This window comes from Acartia tonsa, chromosome 11, assembly GCF_053477335.1.
Source record: "Acartia tonsa isolate MP-2025a chromosome 11, ASM5347733v1, whole genome shotgun sequence".
In the NCBI taxonomy this organism is placed as follows: Eukaryota; Metazoa; Arthropoda; class Copepoda; order Calanoida; family Acartiidae; genus Acartia; species Acartia tonsa.
Genome location: NC_137270.1, coordinates 13,905,312 through 13,924,123, shown reverse-complemented (window position 1 = coordinate 13,924,123; position 18,812 = coordinate 13,905,312). Strand labels below are relative to the sequence as shown.

The following is an 18,812-nucleotide window of genomic DNA, read 5'->3' as shown; positions in this document are numbered from 1 at the left end:
ATAATAATAGTTAGAGTAGAGGGAATAACTTAACCCAAAACAAGCGCAATTCATTGCCATACACAGTATATTCAAGATGGCGTGGAGAGGACTTGTAACTTACGGAAGCGTCACCTAGCCCGTTAGAGGTCATCAACTAATTAAGTGATAAAAAAATAGCAGTTTGGTGAAAACGTCTCTAATGTTAAAATCGTGACCCTAAATGTCGCCTAATGCGCGTCGCCATATAGCCATACAGGGAGGGAAAGGGAATGGACTTTAAATCATACTGGTTCCCAAAGTTTTACAAACATATTCTCACATTCTCACACTAAAAACTTTGGGAACTTCCATTACATCTTGATTAGGTTATTTAACCCTTCAGAAATAAAGTTTTTTTCTATTTTGTATCTATAAATCTTTGCCTAAAGGTTTTAACAAATAAAATACAATTTGAAGATATTTCCATATTTTAAATCCTATAAAATGTTTTCAACAATAATACATATAAAATATTCCAAAATAGTAAAGTTTTTTTTTTACCTAGCACAGAAACTTTAAATATAAATATTTTCTATTTCGTTGTTAAACTCAGGGAGGGAGGGGGCATTGGGGTGTAAATTACACTGGTAGACAAAGTTTTATAACCACGTTATCTTCTACATTAGCTTAAAAACTGTAGGTACTTCTGGTTGAAACTAGCAGTGTCCAATCTTCTCAACCAATAATTTTAATCTACAGAAGTGATTAATAATAAAGATTATCTTCATTGATGATTTACATTAAATTGTGTTCCACTATGTTATCTCTTAAATCCCTGGTAAAACTTAAACATAAGTTTATGAGGGAGGAGTCTAAAATCAAGAGAAAAAAACATTTTGGAAAATACAAAGGGGAAGAGGAACTAATGTAAAAGTTTAGCACATTTGGAAATATCCTAGACGAGAAGAAAAATAAGACTTGGACTTTAAATGCTAGGGTTGTTAACCCATAAACGCAACCCTAAAACCCAAACCCAGGTTTAATTTTTTGTGGGTTTTGGGAAGGTTATAAAAAACCCGAGGTTTTTTGGGGTTTTATTCCTACAATTATGTTACATTTATTGGAATATTTGCTATCTAATTTTGTAATAATATAACTAGAAGTTGGAAATTGGAAGTTTTATAGAAAAGAAACATTTTAAAAAATAGATAAATAGATTTATTCTCCTCTGTTTTGATCATAATTGTATGTCTAAAACTATCAGGTTTCATCATTAAATAGTTTATTTTAAAGCCCATTATTTAAAATTTCTAATTAACCCACGTAAAAAAAAACACTTTTGTTGCGGATACCCGGGTTGGGTCGAAGTTTTGATTACAAAAACCGGGTTTTAACAACCCTGCTTAGGGCACCCTTATAGAATTTATTCCAATAAAATACAACTCTTCTTAGTCAGTCAGTGAGGGAAACGGATAATTATAAAGATGCTAAAAAAAAAAAAAAAAAAAAAAAAACAACCTTATAGGTATATGTGAACAAAACAGGTGGAATAGAATCTAAATCCGTATGATCAAATAATAAATATACAGATCTAGATGATCAATTCTTTAAACGAACCAATAGTAGCAGTGAGGAAACTATTTGACCGACAACATTATTGGTTGGACAACGTACACAAATTAGATGTAAATAATTGAATTTCTCAGGATAGAGATTTTAGAGAAATTTTATTATAAATAACTTTTCCTTTAGGTTGTTAAAATTATTGAGTTTGATTGGGCATCTAAGATAATAATTCTATTCCAGGATAAAACCATTAACAAATCTGGGGACATAAAAATATATATCCTTGTCTACACATTACAGAGGAGGGAATGGAATATTGAAGTAAGATAATATTCACACTGCACTGGTATCCAAAGTTTTATAACCACGTTATCTTATTCGTTTACAACAAGCAATGTCTACATATTTTAACCTATAATTATAATCTACCGAAGGAGTTATTTTGTTTTTCGCCCATTGTCTTATCCCTTAAGATCCAAAAAAACACTAGAAACTAGAAAGGGGAATTTTGGATCAATGAAATTATTTACAATTTGAGATTTGTTCTATTTAAAAGGGGGAGGGGGGGGGGGGGCATTGAAGAACAAATTATAAGTGCAGCTTCTTTTATAGGAAGTTGTACACTTTATTCTTTATGCTCAATGGTAAGGGGTATCCGATACAAATACAGCCGAGAAATTAACATTTCCCCAATACAAACATTCGGATGGACAAAAGAAAAGTGTAAGTTAAAGAGTAGCTCAGCTACGTCAAAATTAAAGCTCCTGTCATATTTTATGTCAATAATACTTAAATTTTTCTCCTCTCAAAAAATCAACAAAGCTTACCTATAACAAAAATAATAAAATTAATATTTATCATATTTTAAGTAAAAATTATTTAAAAATTACATACCTACATAAGCAAATATTTAGCTAATAAATAATTACCTACAAATTACAAAAATATTTTTATATAATCGCTCTCAAGACATTATATGTTATTATACAGGGAGGGAGGAGAAATTGGGCTGTTTGTTACACGAGTCTCCAAAGTTTTCTTTTCGTTGGCTACAACTTTGGGGACTTTTTTTATTGGTTGGTTTGTTAAGTTAAGAGTACAAACGTTTTAACCACTAATCATAATCTACGGAAGGGGTTATTTTTAAGTATCATTATTGGGGATGTACATAAATTTTTCGGCCATTTTCCTCAATTTAAAACTCTTATTTCTACAAAAAAAATTACAAGCTACCTAAGGGAGAATATCTCGCGAATGACTATATAGAGAAAAGAAAAATATAGTCAACTATAATATCTCTGAATACTTAATTATGATACAAGATGTGCCAAATTCATTATCTTTCTATTAGTAAATGCATTAGAAAATTAATATGGGGTGTAGAGCGGGCATTCCTCACCATTTTTGACAAAATTACACTTAGAATTGAACTGAATTATTGGGGAATTTAGATTATATACATCATTTGAAACATTATTTATAAGTATGCAAAAGCATGTATTTAATCTTAGCTCCTTCCTTAATTTAAATTTTTTTTTAAATCTACGGTGGGGAGGGGGATTGAGGTTAGAGCGTTCGACAGGCACTTTGTGGGAAAGCACATTTAATTTGCAAATTTGTAAAGGTTTTGAGGCCAGTTTTTGTGAAACTGGTATCAAAAGCATACACACAATTTCGCCGAAAGCATGAGATTTTTATATAATCATATGAACAAGTAAAGTTTTTTATTTTGTCCGTTTAGATCTCGTTAACCACTGAACCGATTGGGAATTAAACTATTATTAATATTTACATATTTTTGCTCTTTAAACCAAACAGACAGGCAACCAGACACAAAAAGTTGTATAAAACTTTTGTATAAAAACATATAAAAACTCTTGAGCGTAAGGAAAAATAAAAACTTTGTACTCTGGAAAAGTTTCATGTGTGTATATTAAATATTCTAATATTTATACCAGTATTGGTCTTAATACTCCCTGCCTTAAACTTTTTAATCAGCCTATTTATACTGACAATTAAAGAAAATCAACTAGTATTTAAACTTATATAAAAATAAGGGGGGTGGGAGGATTCTGACCTCTTACGGCACTTTAATGGAAGTCACAGAGTTTTCTTTTATAGAAAAATATTTATTAGATAGGTAAAAACAAAACAGCTAAGGTTCTACCTATTCAATTCTAAGAGCTATTCCATATTATCAAAATATTAAGACAGTTATAAAAATCAAAGAATGTTATTTATCTTTCTTTCTTGAAGAAAGGAGAAGGGAAAATCCTATAAATACCCAGAGCGAGAAGGGTTCTTTCTTGAAGAGAGGAGAAGGGAAAATCCCTTTTTTAAATGGACCACTTAAAACACTCCCAATCAAATTATTGGTTACTACAAAGGGGGGAGGCGGATGTGCCACTTTTTGAAACCAAAACTAAAAGTCAAAGGAACTCAACTAAAAAAAGAGTTACAGGTCTGAGATTTTGCATGGCAGTTGCTTTATAGAGGTACAATATGGAACTGTGAAGAAACGGCGGCGCAACCGCCGAAAACCGGCGTTTCCCGCCGAATTTTTTTTTGCCTTTTCTCGGCGGTTTTCGGCGGTTGCGCCGCCGTTTCTTCACAGTTCCATATTGTAACCCTATTAAGCAACTGCCATGCAAAATCTCAGACCTGTAACTCTTTTTTTAGTTGAGTTCCTTTGACTTTTAGTTTTGGTTTCAAAAAGTGGCACATCCGCCTCCCCCCTTTGGAACCAGTCAATACAAATACCCAGAGCGAGAAGGGACAATGGTCTGTTTACACTAGTCCCCAAAGTTTGTTAATAACATTTTCTTATTCGTTAGCTTAACAACTTTGGGGACTTAAGTGAATTAATGTTGGTTGATTCATTAGTTGAGTTTTTCAAGGGTTCATAGGGGTTGTACATCAATTTATCGGCCATTGGCTTATCCATTTAGATTCCTGACAAATATCTAAAAGTTTAAATAATATAACATATTGATAAAATGTTGGGTACCAGAGTAATTTTCAGTCCAATATCCACTACCCCTCCCTGTATAAAACCTATTCTTTTAAAGATGCAATACATGATTTTTTAACACAAAGAAGGGGGGGGGGGGGCCCGGGGGGTGGTTTATGAGAATGTTGAGAAAAAAGGTATTTTGATAGGGAAGAAGAAAGAAAATAGTTGACATAGTGAAGTTTAATTCAATAACATGCCCAGGGCAATATTCTAGCAAAAATGGTTTCCCTATCAGGTAGTTAGGGGATAAGCTACATTCATTTCTACACCCAATATTTACATAGCCAAGAGTTATTCCAGGGATGGAGAGGGATTGAACTCTAAGTTGTGTTATCAAAAGATTTTATATCACAATAACTGGCTAAAAACTTTACTAGGTACTAATCATTTAATAAGTAATGATCACTTTTTCCAGGTTTTTTTTCTCCATTTTCTTTAAAACATATCCCTGAAAATAAGTGATAGAAGGGGGAATGGTTCAAATATAGATTATAAATACAATATATTGAAAAGTGTATGCTCATATAAGCTTTATATAATCTCATATGCTTATATTCTTTAAAATGTATAATCTTTTATTATTCATTGAAAACTATAAATATATGGATGGGGTTCTAATAAATAGACTAAATCCATTCTGGTGGGATCTACATGAAGCTTTCCCAAAATGGAGAACTCAATCGGTTCAGTAGTTAAATTTAAGTTGCTGAAACTATTGTCTTTGTTGTTGTACTTAAATATCTCTAAGACTGTGTGAATTAATCTTTAATGTTAACATGACAATTGTATAAGAATACTAAAACTAATTGTAATTGTTTAACCTATTATACAACTAGGGATAAGTAAATGGATAAAATTTTAGTCTTTCCCATATATCTGGTATAAAGGTGTATGGTTGGGGGTGGGTTTGTGGCGAAAAAAGATAAAAAAAAGTAAAAAGGGGAATAATTTGATAATGCGTTCTTTAATTTTATTTTTTTAAATTGCAACAAATGTAGGTTTTGCAGTCAGGTTTTATATCTCTACATACTACCCAGCCCTTCCACCCAAACTGACCCATTTTTGCACACTTTTTTCCCAAGGTTGCATATACCTCTTTCCCTGTGCATGATCATAGAATAAGGAGGAATAGAAATGAAAACCCTAAATATTTCTGGTAAATTTGAAGGAATCTTTGACTTGCGCAGTAAAGACAATAATGCTAAAGTACAGATCACAATGACAAGTTGGACAAAATTAAAAAAGTTTTATTTGTATCAAAATCTAATAGATGCTGTTTGAAAGTTAGTTTTATGTAGTGTTTTGTAAACTATGTCTTTTGAATAAATCAATATCAATTTTAGTGGATAGCAGGTACTCTTTGACCCTTAAAATATTAGTGTTATACTAAGAAGGCAACCAGTGATACACATCTCATACAGAAGTGGTTCCAGCATTAGATGCTTGGTTGTTTTAGACAAAGATGAAAAGTTACTTGTATTTGTACACCTTGTTTTGATAAGTATGATTGACCACATTTATAATTTTTTAAAGTCAGCCAAATGGGTACAACCCCTCCCCCCCCCCTCCCCTACCTCAAGTTCATGTATGGATGTAGTTGCTAGTATATATAATCAGCTGTTTGAAAACAAACATAGGAGTGCAACCTATAATATAAATACTAAGACCAATATTTTTGACACTTTTAAAAAAAGTAATTTTCTTACTTAATTAAATTTTTAAGGCTTTGCACATAAAATTCAATTCTAATCCATTGTGAATAGGGAAGAGAAATCTGGATTCTTGGCTACATGGCTGTTAGTAAATTATTGCAAAAGGAATTTATTTCGAATATTTTTTCTAAATAATTACTGAAACCATGTTATTTACTAACAGCCTTATAGCCGTTTTGGTCTTTCAAAAACTCCAATTTTACTTCAGGCTAGCCAGGCATAATCTTCTACCTGGATTCTATTCTATACTTTATCTTCTTTGTGCATGATCTAAATGTCCTCACAACCATTAAAAGAAATGGAATAAGTTTTGAAGCATGAATTTAAAACTTTCCAGTGCAAAAATTAGAATTTATTGAACTGCCAACTGGCATTCCAGATAGATCCAGTAAAGGATAGAGCAATGACCGATAATTTAATAAATAACCCTTAATTTCAGCAAAAGAGGGAGAGAACAATGGATCCAAAAATTTACAGGTACCCAAACTTTTAAAACATTCTTTGCAGTAGTGCACAGAGAAATTGCAAAGAGGTTGTGAGTCTTGGGCTGAAAAATAAAGAAAGTTTATCTCAAATCATTTTTCAGGTGGAGTGTAAGGGTCGACACACCTCTTAATCCCCGCAAACCCCATGTATATGTAAGATAAGCTATATTAATAAGACTTAATAATACCAAAAATGATAACATTTTAGAATACAAATTAAAAATTTAGAATAGAAAAAAAAACTAAACACTTCAAATACAATTTATCTAAACTCTGTGAATTTAAAAGTTTTCATTCTAAGATTTCCCAGAGGATTTTGTTGAATTTTAAATGAATCCTCTGCTTGTAAAAGTAGGCCAAAGCTATTATTTCATTACACAACTATTCAAATTATTAGATTAAATTGTCAAGCTACTTTCTAGAGATTAATAAAAAGATACATGATAAGATGATGTATCTACCAAATGATGATGAACAAAATTATCCCTTTTGATTGAGTAAAAGTTTGGACACTACTAGTACCATCCAATCAAACCAAAGAATGAAAGAAAAATTTTAAGTCCAATGTTCCTTCCTCCCTTGCAAAATACGAATTATCAACTAATCGACTTTTCATAACCCTAAGTTAAAATCTTTGGAAAAAAGTTTAACTAAGTTCTCTCATTCGTTAGCTTACAAACTGTGGGTGCTTTTAGTACAAGCCTTCAAACATTTCCACCAATTAATTGATTAAGTATACAGAAGGGTAATTATGTTATTATTAATGGGGATGTGCATCAATTTATCCCTGAATAATTCGTAAGTTTTAATCATACAAAAAATTTAAAATTTATTTATTCATTTAAAAAATGATTTGAAGCTCAACTTTTTGCCCATAACCTATAAATAGTTTGTTAAAGAGAAATTTGTAAATATCTTTATGTAAACATTGCACGAAGATAAATCTGTTTTTAACAGCAATATATATCCGTCTAAATGCAATATTTTAAACATACAAAGGGGAAAAAATACTTTCCCAAAAACTATTATATTTTTAGAAAAGAAATAGCGAATAAAACTATAAGAAATTGTGGCAATACATACCAATAACCATTATTGTTCTATCTCTGTACTAACGGCTACGATCCTAGAGGCCTCTAGGGGCACTCGAGTGAAGCAAAAGAGGAGGGGGAGGGAGTCGATCATTTACTTTTAGTTTTAAAAAAACAAAGTTATTTTGAAATGTAGTTTTTTAGGGCTTATTTCTCTTGGGAGAACCCTCCGAAAAATAGTTATAAACCTGGAATAAAAAGAAGCTTTACTAATATAGAGAACCATATCAGTAGATGCGGCGAGTGAGATTCTTCGCTACACACACACACACACAATTAGACATCCTTTTACTTTTACATAGATTAGTAGGCACTAATGTTAAAAGTCATTAGCAGAAATGTTGTTAGTTTTTAATATTCATCTTTGACAACTTGATTGATTGATTGCTAAATAAATACAGAGAGGTTTTGAGGACATCATTCTTATAGCAAGCAAAATTTTCAACTTACTTAAAAATTTTCAACCTTTCTCACTTTTTTCAACGTAGCTAGTAAAAAAATTGCACAAGAATGGTTCTTGCATTTAAAAAAATTAGAGTTTATGACAATTCTAACGGCGTTATGCATACCATTTTTCTATTACCACAAGTTGCGCAGTTTGAATTTTAAATACAAATACATTTTTGCACATCCCTTAAATTGGTCATGATCTATTAATCTTCCAAAATAAGGCACTTTAATCATTTGTTAGAGACCATGAAAATTTTTTTCTAATACAAAATATCCCACGTCAATGAAGAAATGAGAAACTGTTTATAAACTCTGTCAATGGTAATTAGGTTAAATAAAGCAATAATTTTGTACCTTTAAATATTGCTTAACTTTTAGAATATTTATTTCATAATACCGAGATCTATAGGTATAAAATTTATAAAAAAAAAAATAACTTACACTGTCATGATGAAAGCTTTTTTCTTCTCCCTTCTTAAAAAATCAATCAGTAATTAACAATCATTTAAAAACACTTTTTGCTATAAAATTTTATAACTTTTTTAACTTAGCACATTTTTTTATATTTTTCACTTTTGTATAATATTTTTGTTATCTTTATGATCTGAAATATATTATATATTTTTATTATTTTTCAACAAAGATGATGCTTTATGTGGTTAGAGCAGATTAATACACACACACACAAACATACTTGCTTATGTGTTGTATGGTTAAATGGATCGACACAAAATAAATTAGATGCATCAGTTATCTTAAAAAATAAATAAAAATTAAAACTTTTTCTTTTTGTTAGCTTTTTGAAATCCTAATTGGTTGGCTCAAACTGAAAGTGTCGAAAGCAGTATAAATATTATTTATTATTATTTGAAATTTGTCGTCCATTGTCTAATCCCCCAAGATCCTTGCATACAATAGAAAGTAAATTAAAACTGGAGTAACTTTATATGGGTGTTAATACATTCCTACCATGAGACAGCTTTGTGTAGTAGCTATCAATAATACTATAATAGTTATTTATCGAATCGTATCATAGATAGGTTTCTTCGGATATCAAATAAGATTAATAGCAGTTTTTTTTTTAAATTCGAGGGACCGAATAACCGGGCTATTAAAACTGGTATTAATTTAATATATTCGTAATATTAGTAGAAAATTGTCTGTAATGCGATTATATACATGATTTTTGGCCATAGTTTATTTCTCACAAACATCTAAAAAATATAGAATACTTTATTACTTACTAGTGGCTTCGCCCTATGAGGTAATGGAAAGTCAACCCTCCAGAATAATTTTATAGTTATATTTTCAAAAAAGTTATTCTTTGCCGAATTACTCTTTGGTAAAATTAAACCCAGGTTGTGCACCGTATGCACAAAAATTTCAATTCGTAAAAATTAAACCCAGGTTGTTCACCTTATATCTCGTACGGGGTAAGCATAAGCGAGTACCCTGTATGCGGCGCAAGCTCTGATAGTCCCACTGATTAGACCACATATACACAAAAATCGAAAACTCTCCTCTGTAAATTTTATTTAATACCTATAATTGCAACAACTTTTTAAAGATGTCAATTTTTAAAAGTTACAAAAAGCCCCAAAAAAATTTTTGGTGATATTTTTTTTTTTTTTTTGGGGGGGGGGGGGTTCATGGGGGCTTCACCCCATGGTGCAAAATCCCCCAACCCAATTACTAGTTTTTGTTTACAAAAATTAAAAAAAATAAATAATTGGAAATAGGGATTTTTTATTTTTAGGGGGGTTGGGTTGTCCCACCCTCCTAGAAAATAGCCTAAAACCACCAGAGGACCAGTAGGTATATTCCCAGAAGAGTAGAGCTCAATTTGTTCAGCAGTTACTGAGATTTTACAAAAAATGTAAAAAAAAATTATGGGGGGGGGGTGGTTTTTTTAGTTTTTTTTTTTTGGGGGGGGGGGTGTCCCACCCCCCAGGAAAATAGCTTAAAACCATCACAGGACCAGTAGGTATAATCACTGAAGAGTAGAGCCCAATCGGTTCAGTGGTTACTGAGATCTTAAGCTTCAGACGGACAGACAGACGGTCAGACGGACAGACATCAAGCTACTTTGTATTATAGATAGTAGACGTACTTACATTTAAAGATACAATTATTGAGTTGATTCAATTATAGGAAGCTAGTAAAGTGGCTGACTCAGATTATGACGTCAAAAAAAATTAACCTTTGAGAGACCACTCTAATTTTACCATTGGTCAATTACAGTGTATACTGGCCTCTCATAGGTTATTTTTTTTGACGTCATAATCTGAGTCAGCCACTTTTACTAGCTTCAATTATAGTTCAGTGACTTATCACTTCAAAAATCAGGTTAAAAAGATAAAACTAAAATAAATTGGTATAAAATTAGGTTTTATATTAAGAGGATGATTCTAATATGCCTAAACACACTATCAAAACTATCCGGTGATTTTTTATTGGCTACATGGAATAAACACTGAAATAGTGATAGATAATTAACGGAAATGTATCCACTATTATCTAAGTTAACGATTACAATTCAACAATTTAAATTCGAATAAATGGATATGATATACGTGGATATTATGACAGGATACAATTTTATCTTCAATTTTGATTGCTACTGAAGTTCTTATTTATTAATAAGTACGTTCCTGCAGTAGTATGGGAGTTTGTTATCGTTAAATTAACCAGCTGAAATTACCATTTTATTAGAGAAGGGGAAAATCTAGTGCAATATCCAAGTATTTATAAATCGATTTTAAGATTGGACAAGAACGCTTAAGTTCATAAGTAATGCAGCAATAACAGCATTGATGATAATAATAAATATAGTACATCTAGATTCCTACTCAGTAAATTAGACCAATAAGAACATGTAAAGGAACAATCCAGTCATACAATTGATTAAAAAGTGAACATAATTTGGGATACAAGAGCAGCTATTTTTCATTTCATCCATACGTCAGCTCTAAATAATTGAGTTTCGGGAAATTTTTTCGACTAAAACTTTCATCCCTTGTATTATTAAAATGTTACTTACAATAAACAACTATTTACGTCTGCAAAAATAAACCTTTTTAAGATGTGATATATCTATTATAATAGTGAAAAAAAAATTTAATTGAAAGTAATAAAATAGGCTTCAGATTTAAAAGAAGTAAAACCAAATTTTCAAATAAAAAACATGTGATTAAAATAAATCAAGTAAAGGAGGAAATCGTGATTTTTAAGAAAGAAACCTCCCTTACAGAAAATATTTTTGAAGTCTTGATTACAGTTAGGGATAGGACAATGATAGTTAGATAAATCTACAACCAATTAATCCTTGCAATATCCAAAGGTAGATCTCTACACAACTGAATTGTGTGGGGGAAAATAAATTTATGTCCATTGTCCAATCCCTTCCTCCCTACTGATTATCTACGTGATTTCATTTTCAAAGTAGCAGTAAATACATAGTGTTCATACAATAAAGCATATTTTGAAATAGCGCAAATACTCTATAACAATGGTATATCTGTAAGTTATTAACATAAATAGTTATCTAAGGTTCGTATAAAATCAATATTTAGCTGCGATCTTCAGGGATAAGACAATGGGCATTATATTAATGTACACCTCTAGAAACCAAATTAACCCTACCCTAGATCAAAACCATGCTAGTTTGAATCAACCAATCAAAATTTTAACAGCCTGAGACCGAGTAATCTATTTGATTTGAAACTTTGGGTACTAGCATAATTTTCTTATATCCCCTCCCTACCTGGGAAAAAGGGGTTTTACTCGGCTGCTATTTCAGATACCTAAATATTAACATTTTAGTGAAGATTTTATTACTAGTTCTTCACTTGATCCTATATATTTTCTAAGTTGTAACATAAGAACACTATTTAATGCATAATTCAAGTGGAAATGGAGCAATTTAAGACAAAATAAGTCAGCCTTAGCAAATCAACTTTTAAGTGGAACAAGGATTCAATTTTCCAAGACTGTGCAATTTGAACAACATTAAAACAAATCTTCATTTCAACTCTCATTTAGTAAATCCGCCATTGATAAAAAATGAGAAAGCTTTATCTGATATTAAATTATATCCATACATGAAAGAAACAGGATGTGTGTCTGTCTGTAGCTAAATATCTCGCTAACAGTAGGACCAACATGGTTCTCCTTTACAATAAAGCAAAAATCACCCCTCTCCACCATTTTGCTCTACCTTTCTATTTAAGACTAAAAATTAAAATTGAATGTGGAGGTTCAACTTATCCCCACCCCCCTCTTATCTCACGTACCACGTCCACTAGCTTAAAATCTAAATTTTACAAAAACAAAAATGACATAGTATAAAACAAATATAATAAATTCGGATCATATGAAGAAAATGAAGTCATTCCTAAAAAGGACAGAAATTCCCTTCCTTGGGTATAGGAAGGCTATTTACTTTCCTTTTTCTTACAAATTCTCTGTAAGGAAGGTGATTTCTGTCCACTATCTTACAAATTCTCACTAAAGGAAGGTGACCTCTGTCCACCATCTTACAAATTCTTCCTAATTCTTAGAAATTCTTCCTTTTCCTCACTATTACAACTATGCTTAATAAATCTACCTTATTTACCCAAATTCTTACTTATTCTCAGAAATTCTACCTTAATTAGACAAATTCTCCCTTATTCTAAGAAGACCTACCTTATTCAAGGAAATTCTTCCTTATTCTAAGAAAATCTACCTTATTCCCTCAAATTCTTCCTTATTCTAAGAAATACTTCCTAATTCTATGAAAATCTACCTTATTCTAAGACATTCTTCCTTATTCTAAGAAAATCTTCCTTATTCTAATAAGATCTACCTTATTCTAAGAAATACTTCCTAATTCTATGATAATCTACCTTATCCTAACAAATTCTCCCTTATTCTAAGAAGACCTACCTTATTCTAGGAAATTCTTCCTTATTCTAAGAAAATCTACCTTATTCCTTCAAATTCTTCCTTTTTCTAAGAAATACTTCCTAATTCTATGAGAATCTACCTTATTCTAAGACATTCTTCCTTATTCTAAGAAATTCTTCCTTATTCTAATAAGATCTACCTTATTCTAAGAAATACTTCCTAATTCTATGAAAATCTACTTTATTCTTAAACATTCTTCCTTATTCTAAGAAAATCTACCTTATTCTAAGACATTCTTCCTTATTCTAAGAAATTCTACCTTATTCTAAGACATTCTTCCTTATTCTAAGAAATTCTTTCTTATTCTAATAAGATCTACCTTATTCTAAGAAATACTTCCTAATTCTATGAAAATCTACCTTATTATAAGACATTCTTCCTTATTCTAAGAAAATCTACCTTATTCTAAGACATTCTTCCTTATTCTAAGAAAATCTAGCTTATTCTAAGAACTTCTTCCTTTTCCTTACTAATTCTCTCTTATTTTCAGATAACCTAGCTTTTTCTAAGAAGTTCTTCCTTAATTCCCCTAATTCTTCCTTTTTCTCAGATAATTTTCCTAATTTATATTGGGATATCATAACTGAAATAGAGGTATAGAGAATATATAAATTCTGCCTTTTCCCCTTCCTTATTCTCTCAAAATCTTGGTTTTTCTCACATATATTTCCTTATGTTTATTGGGATATCAGAACAACATGTGTAGGATAAGTTTGAGTTGTATCTTTTGACCTGAAATGTTTGTTTGTACTTTGTTTGGTGGAATGTTCATAAAGTACATTTTAATAGGAACCCCAGTCAGAAGTATGAAATTATCTTAAGAAATAATAGAAAATTCAGTATTTTTTTTGGTTGTATCTTTTGACATTTAGTGTTTATGTTTTTATTCATAAAATTATTAATAATATTAACATAATTTTGCAGAGAAATAAACCTAATAATAACAGGATAACAGAAAAAGACAAGTAGTCTTTACAATCTTTCTCTAGCCAACACATAAAATATTAGACCAAGACCAAAAAAGTAATAATTTCACAAAACAAATTAAAATATTTTGTATATTTTACTGATAATTTTCTTCAATAACTATATGTAATTATCAATCCTTTTATAAAAGTAACAGGATGTTTGTCTGAGCTCCCAAGAAAAATTGCCTAAAGAAAAAAATTTCCCCCCTAACTATCAGAAAAAAATCTTTTCCTTTTCAAAAATAAAATCCCAGGCTTAGAGTCAGACATTTTTATTTGATTAATTACCCAAAGTGTCCATAGAAGCCTCTAGTGGCGTAGCTGCTAGTCTCAACCAATGTAATGTTTTTTTTCTTCACAATCCTATTTATGTGGTACAAACTCTTTAGAAAGTTGGCAACTTATTCTTTTCGTCGGTAAACTAAAACAGCTGATAATTATGAAATCAATTCAAGGGCAATTAGAGTGGGTCAATTTTCAATTTTTTTTTTAAATTTTGAATTCACCACAATGGATTTATTATTACTTAGATCTTACACGAAACATTTCATGTTCTATAATAGAGTGAACTCTCTTGCGGGCTAAAATAACGATCTTCCCCACCCAATTCTTTACCCTATTCCCTCCCCTCCTAATGGAAAAATGGTACACCAAATAAAATCGAAGGGAAATTGCAACCTAAACGAACTAAAAATTTTCTCCTGTGATAATATCCACATGAATAAATATAGAATTAATTGGAAGTTGAACCATAATTTTGTATCCTCTTAAAATATCATTGTTGTAGATGGTTAAAACATTATCTATCCCCTCTCCCCTTTACCCTATCTCTTTTCCTTCTTTATGGTGAATAAACTGACCAATAAACAGGTTAGCAACTTAATTTGGCGACAACTTTTCTATGTAACTCTATGTCAATAAGATAGGGTACTTATAGCTTTAAAAATCGAACCATCCTTTTAAATATTGACCCAACTCGACCCAATTTGTTGCTTTTAAAGACCAATACTAAAATCTAAATACAAAAAGTTTTGACATTAAGAAATATTTTATTTTTTGGTATTAAGTAATATAAATATTAAGAAAATTCATAATCCTTTATATCTTTTGAACATATATTTATAATTATAAAAATATCCGAAAATCAACAATTCTTAGGCTCTGATGTTGGTCATCACTCATCCCCTCACTAACCCATATGTTCTATTATTCATTCCGCAAATATACTATTAACAGGGATCTAAAGGGATAAGACAATTGCCGATAAGTTGATGTAAATCCTCAATGATTAAACATAAAATTATCCCTTCTGTAAGTTATAATTGGTGGTTAAATCGTTTACTATTAACAGGGATCCAAGGAATAAGACAATTGCCGATAAGTTGATGTAAATCCTCACTGATTAAACATAAAATTATCCCTTTTGTAAGTTATAATTAGTGGTTGAATTGAATCGTTAATGGACAGGACACTCATTTTAATGTACAAACCAATAAAATTCAATAAAAGTTTTAAGTCACTGAATAAGAAAACGTTATTATAAAACTTTGGGGACCAGTGCAGTGTAATAAACAGCTCAATATTCACTCCCTCCCTGGATTATTACACAATACACTAAGTTTTATTTTAACAATTTCTTATTTATGGGCTCAACAACTTTAGAGACTTTTTATTTAATTAATTAAGTAAATTGATTTATCATCCATTGTCCTATCCCTCTTAATTCCTGATTATAGGTTGATTTCTCTGTTTCAGCATGGGACAAGGACAACATATCAAAGACAATTTATAAATATAGAATATGTAATATAAAAGTTTTTTTTAAATAATTAGATACCGCTGAACCGATATGGTTCACTTTTACACTGTAGCTTCTCATAGATCCTGAGAAGGTTTATAGCTATTTTGAGAAGGGTACCACCACCCACCCTGAAAAATATTACTCCTTTACAAAAAATTTTAATTCAAAATAAAAAAAAAACAGAAATGAAAAATGTGGGGATGAGTATGATCCCCCCCCCACCAAAACAAAAAAAATTAACCCCCTTCTCCTCATTTTTTTCACTTTTTCATTTTAAACTACTATAGAAAATGGAGATATTAAATTCAATTCCCACCACCTAAAGTGCCCCTAAAAGTGTCTCTAGGAGCGTAGCCGCTAGTTTGAAATAAAACACTAACAATATAATTGATTATCCATTAAAATTCTTAAAATTCTAAATATACATAGTCTATGGTCTTATTTTAAATGTATGTCGGTGGGTTTGTGTTCGTTCATGAAAAATACACGCCCTCCCTTACCATGTAGGCGGCCGTGCTGCGTCAAATTCTTGTCCATGCTAGCCAAGCTGACGGACGTTTTTTTTCTAATTTCTAAAAGCTACCTTTTTTATAAGAATATTTTTTTAATATTATATATAGAAGCAGTATGGTTCTTCATTACTGTTTAGCTTCTTATAAGACAAAGGAAGGTTTATAGCTATTTTGGGGGAGAGTACTAACACATTCTAAAGAGATATCTCCCCTAGGAAAAATCTCCCCCCCCCAAAAAAAAAAAAAAATTAGAAACCCACTAAAATTAAAGAGGTCTCTAGGGGCTAGTTTGTCATTAAATTAAAAACATTCTTATTTTTCACTCTTAAAAAAAGCTAGCTTTTTTATTTGGATGAAAAAATCTGATCTACATAAAATTATTGCAACACAGCACTGTTATCATCTCCTGGTAGAATATGAAGAAAATAGTAAGGTTTTTCTGTCTGAAGCTTAAGATCCCAGGAATGGTTGGTCTAATTAGCAAGAATTAGCTAAATTATCTGAGACAAAGGAAGGATATGTGATGAGAAGGAAGACTTTGAGGGAGTAATGTAGATTTTCTTAGAATAAGGAAGAATGTCTTATAATAAGGTAGATTTTCATAGAATTAGGAAGTATTTCTTAGAATAAGGTAGATCTTATTAGAATAAGGAAGAATTTCTTAGAATAAGGTAGGCTATCTGAGAATAAGGAAGAACTAGGAGGTATTGGGTTAATTTTCTTATAATTAGGAAGATTAAGTGAGATTTAGGAAGAGATTTTCTTAGAATAAGGAAAAATGTCTTAGAATAAGGTAGATTTTCTTAGAATAAGGAAGAATGTCTTAGAATAAGGTAGATTTTCTTAGAATAAGGAAGAATGTCTTAGAATAAGGTAGATTTTCTTAGAATAAGGAAGAATGTCTTAGAATAAGATAGATTTTCATAGAATTAGGAAGAATGTCTTAGAATAAGGTAGATTTTCTTAGAAAAAGGAAGAATGTCTTATAATATGGTAGATTTTTATAGAATTAGGAAGTATTTCTTAGAATAAGGTAGATCTTATTAGAATAACTAAGAATTTCTTAGAATAAGGAAGAATGTCTTAGAATAAGGTAGATTTTCTTAGAATAAGGAAGAATGTCTTATAATAAGGTAGATTTTCATAGAATTAGGAAGAATTTCTTAGAATAAGGAAGAATGTCTTAGAATAAGGTAGATTGTCATAGAATTAGGAAGTATTTCTTAGAATAAGGTAGATCTTATTAGAATAAGGAAGAATTTCTTAGAATAAGGTAGGCTATCTGAGAATAAGGAAGAACTTAGAGGTATTGGGTTAATTTTCTTAGAATTAGGAAGATAAAGTGAGATTTAGGAAGGTGATTTTTATCCTCTTTTTCAGATATGTGAGAAAAAGGAGAGTGATTTTTGTCCATATTTGAGATATCTGAGAAAAAGGAAGATGATTTCTGTCCTTTTTGGAAGGGAATTTCTGTCCTTTTTAGGAATGACTTCATTTCCTTCATATGATCCATAAATTCTAATCTTTATTACTACGCTACATAAATTCATAAATATTTGATTTTAACTATAGAAAAGTTAAATATCTAGGTAATACATAATTGAAGCTAAGAATACAGGAGTAGGGCATTTAGTTGTAGATTTATCTGTTATTAACTTCTCCCTTTACTAAGGAGAAAAAAAGAGGTTGTAAATTATCTTTCATTGTACCCTTCCTTCCTGAAGAGTAATAAAAATAGATTTACCCACAATGACTTAGGGTACTTTTTATCAAATCTTGATAAGTTGGATATTAACTAAAGGGGAGTAGTTTTGTTTCATCTTTGGCGATGTACATCAATTTATCTTGCATTGCCTTGTCGCTTAAAAACCCTTGAAATACCCCCACTCCTCCTTTCTTAAAACATTTATATAAGGCATATAAATCAGATATCAAAGGTATTTAAATCCCCCTGTATGATTTAAACAGGAGATAAGGGGGTAAGTAATAAAATTACACCCTTTTAATTCCTTTATTTAAGTAAGAAATTTAAGTATGAATCTTTTAACATCTATTGGGGACGAGTACACAAAAATAGCATAAAACCCTTCTTAATCCTATGTAAAGAAAGAAAAAGCTCAATCAGTTCAGTAGTTAGCGAAATAACTGACAAACAAAAAAACCCTACTACTTTCTATATATACTTTTCCCCAAATCCCTTTGTACATTATTAAATACACCTTTAATAATTCAAATACCTCCCCTCCCCCTTCATTCTTAAAATCAAAATCCCTTCCATTGCAGGGAGGGAAAGGGGCAATGATGGT

General features: G+C 30.7%; 1 protein-coding gene across 4 annotated transcripts in view; it reads right to left on the bottom strand.

Annotated features, from left to right (window-relative positions):
• Positions 1-18,812, bottom strand: part of ena (ENAH actin regulator enabled) — a 151,234-nt gene that overhangs the window by 76,831 nt on the left and 55,591 nt on the right. For 3 of the 4 annotated variants that reach the window (XM_080176878.1, XM_080176880.1, XM_080176881.1), the window contains exon 1: positions 8,720-8,884. The exons of the other annotated variant lie outside the window; for it this stretch is intronic. In XM_080176878.1, the coding sequence (XP_080033004.1) occupies positions 8,720-8,727 (8 nt within the window). In that variant the 5' untranslated portion in view covers positions 8,728-8,884. Of the gene's footprint in view, positions 1-8,719; positions 8,885-18,812 lie in introns of those variants that run through there. 4 annotated transcript variants of the gene reach the window in all.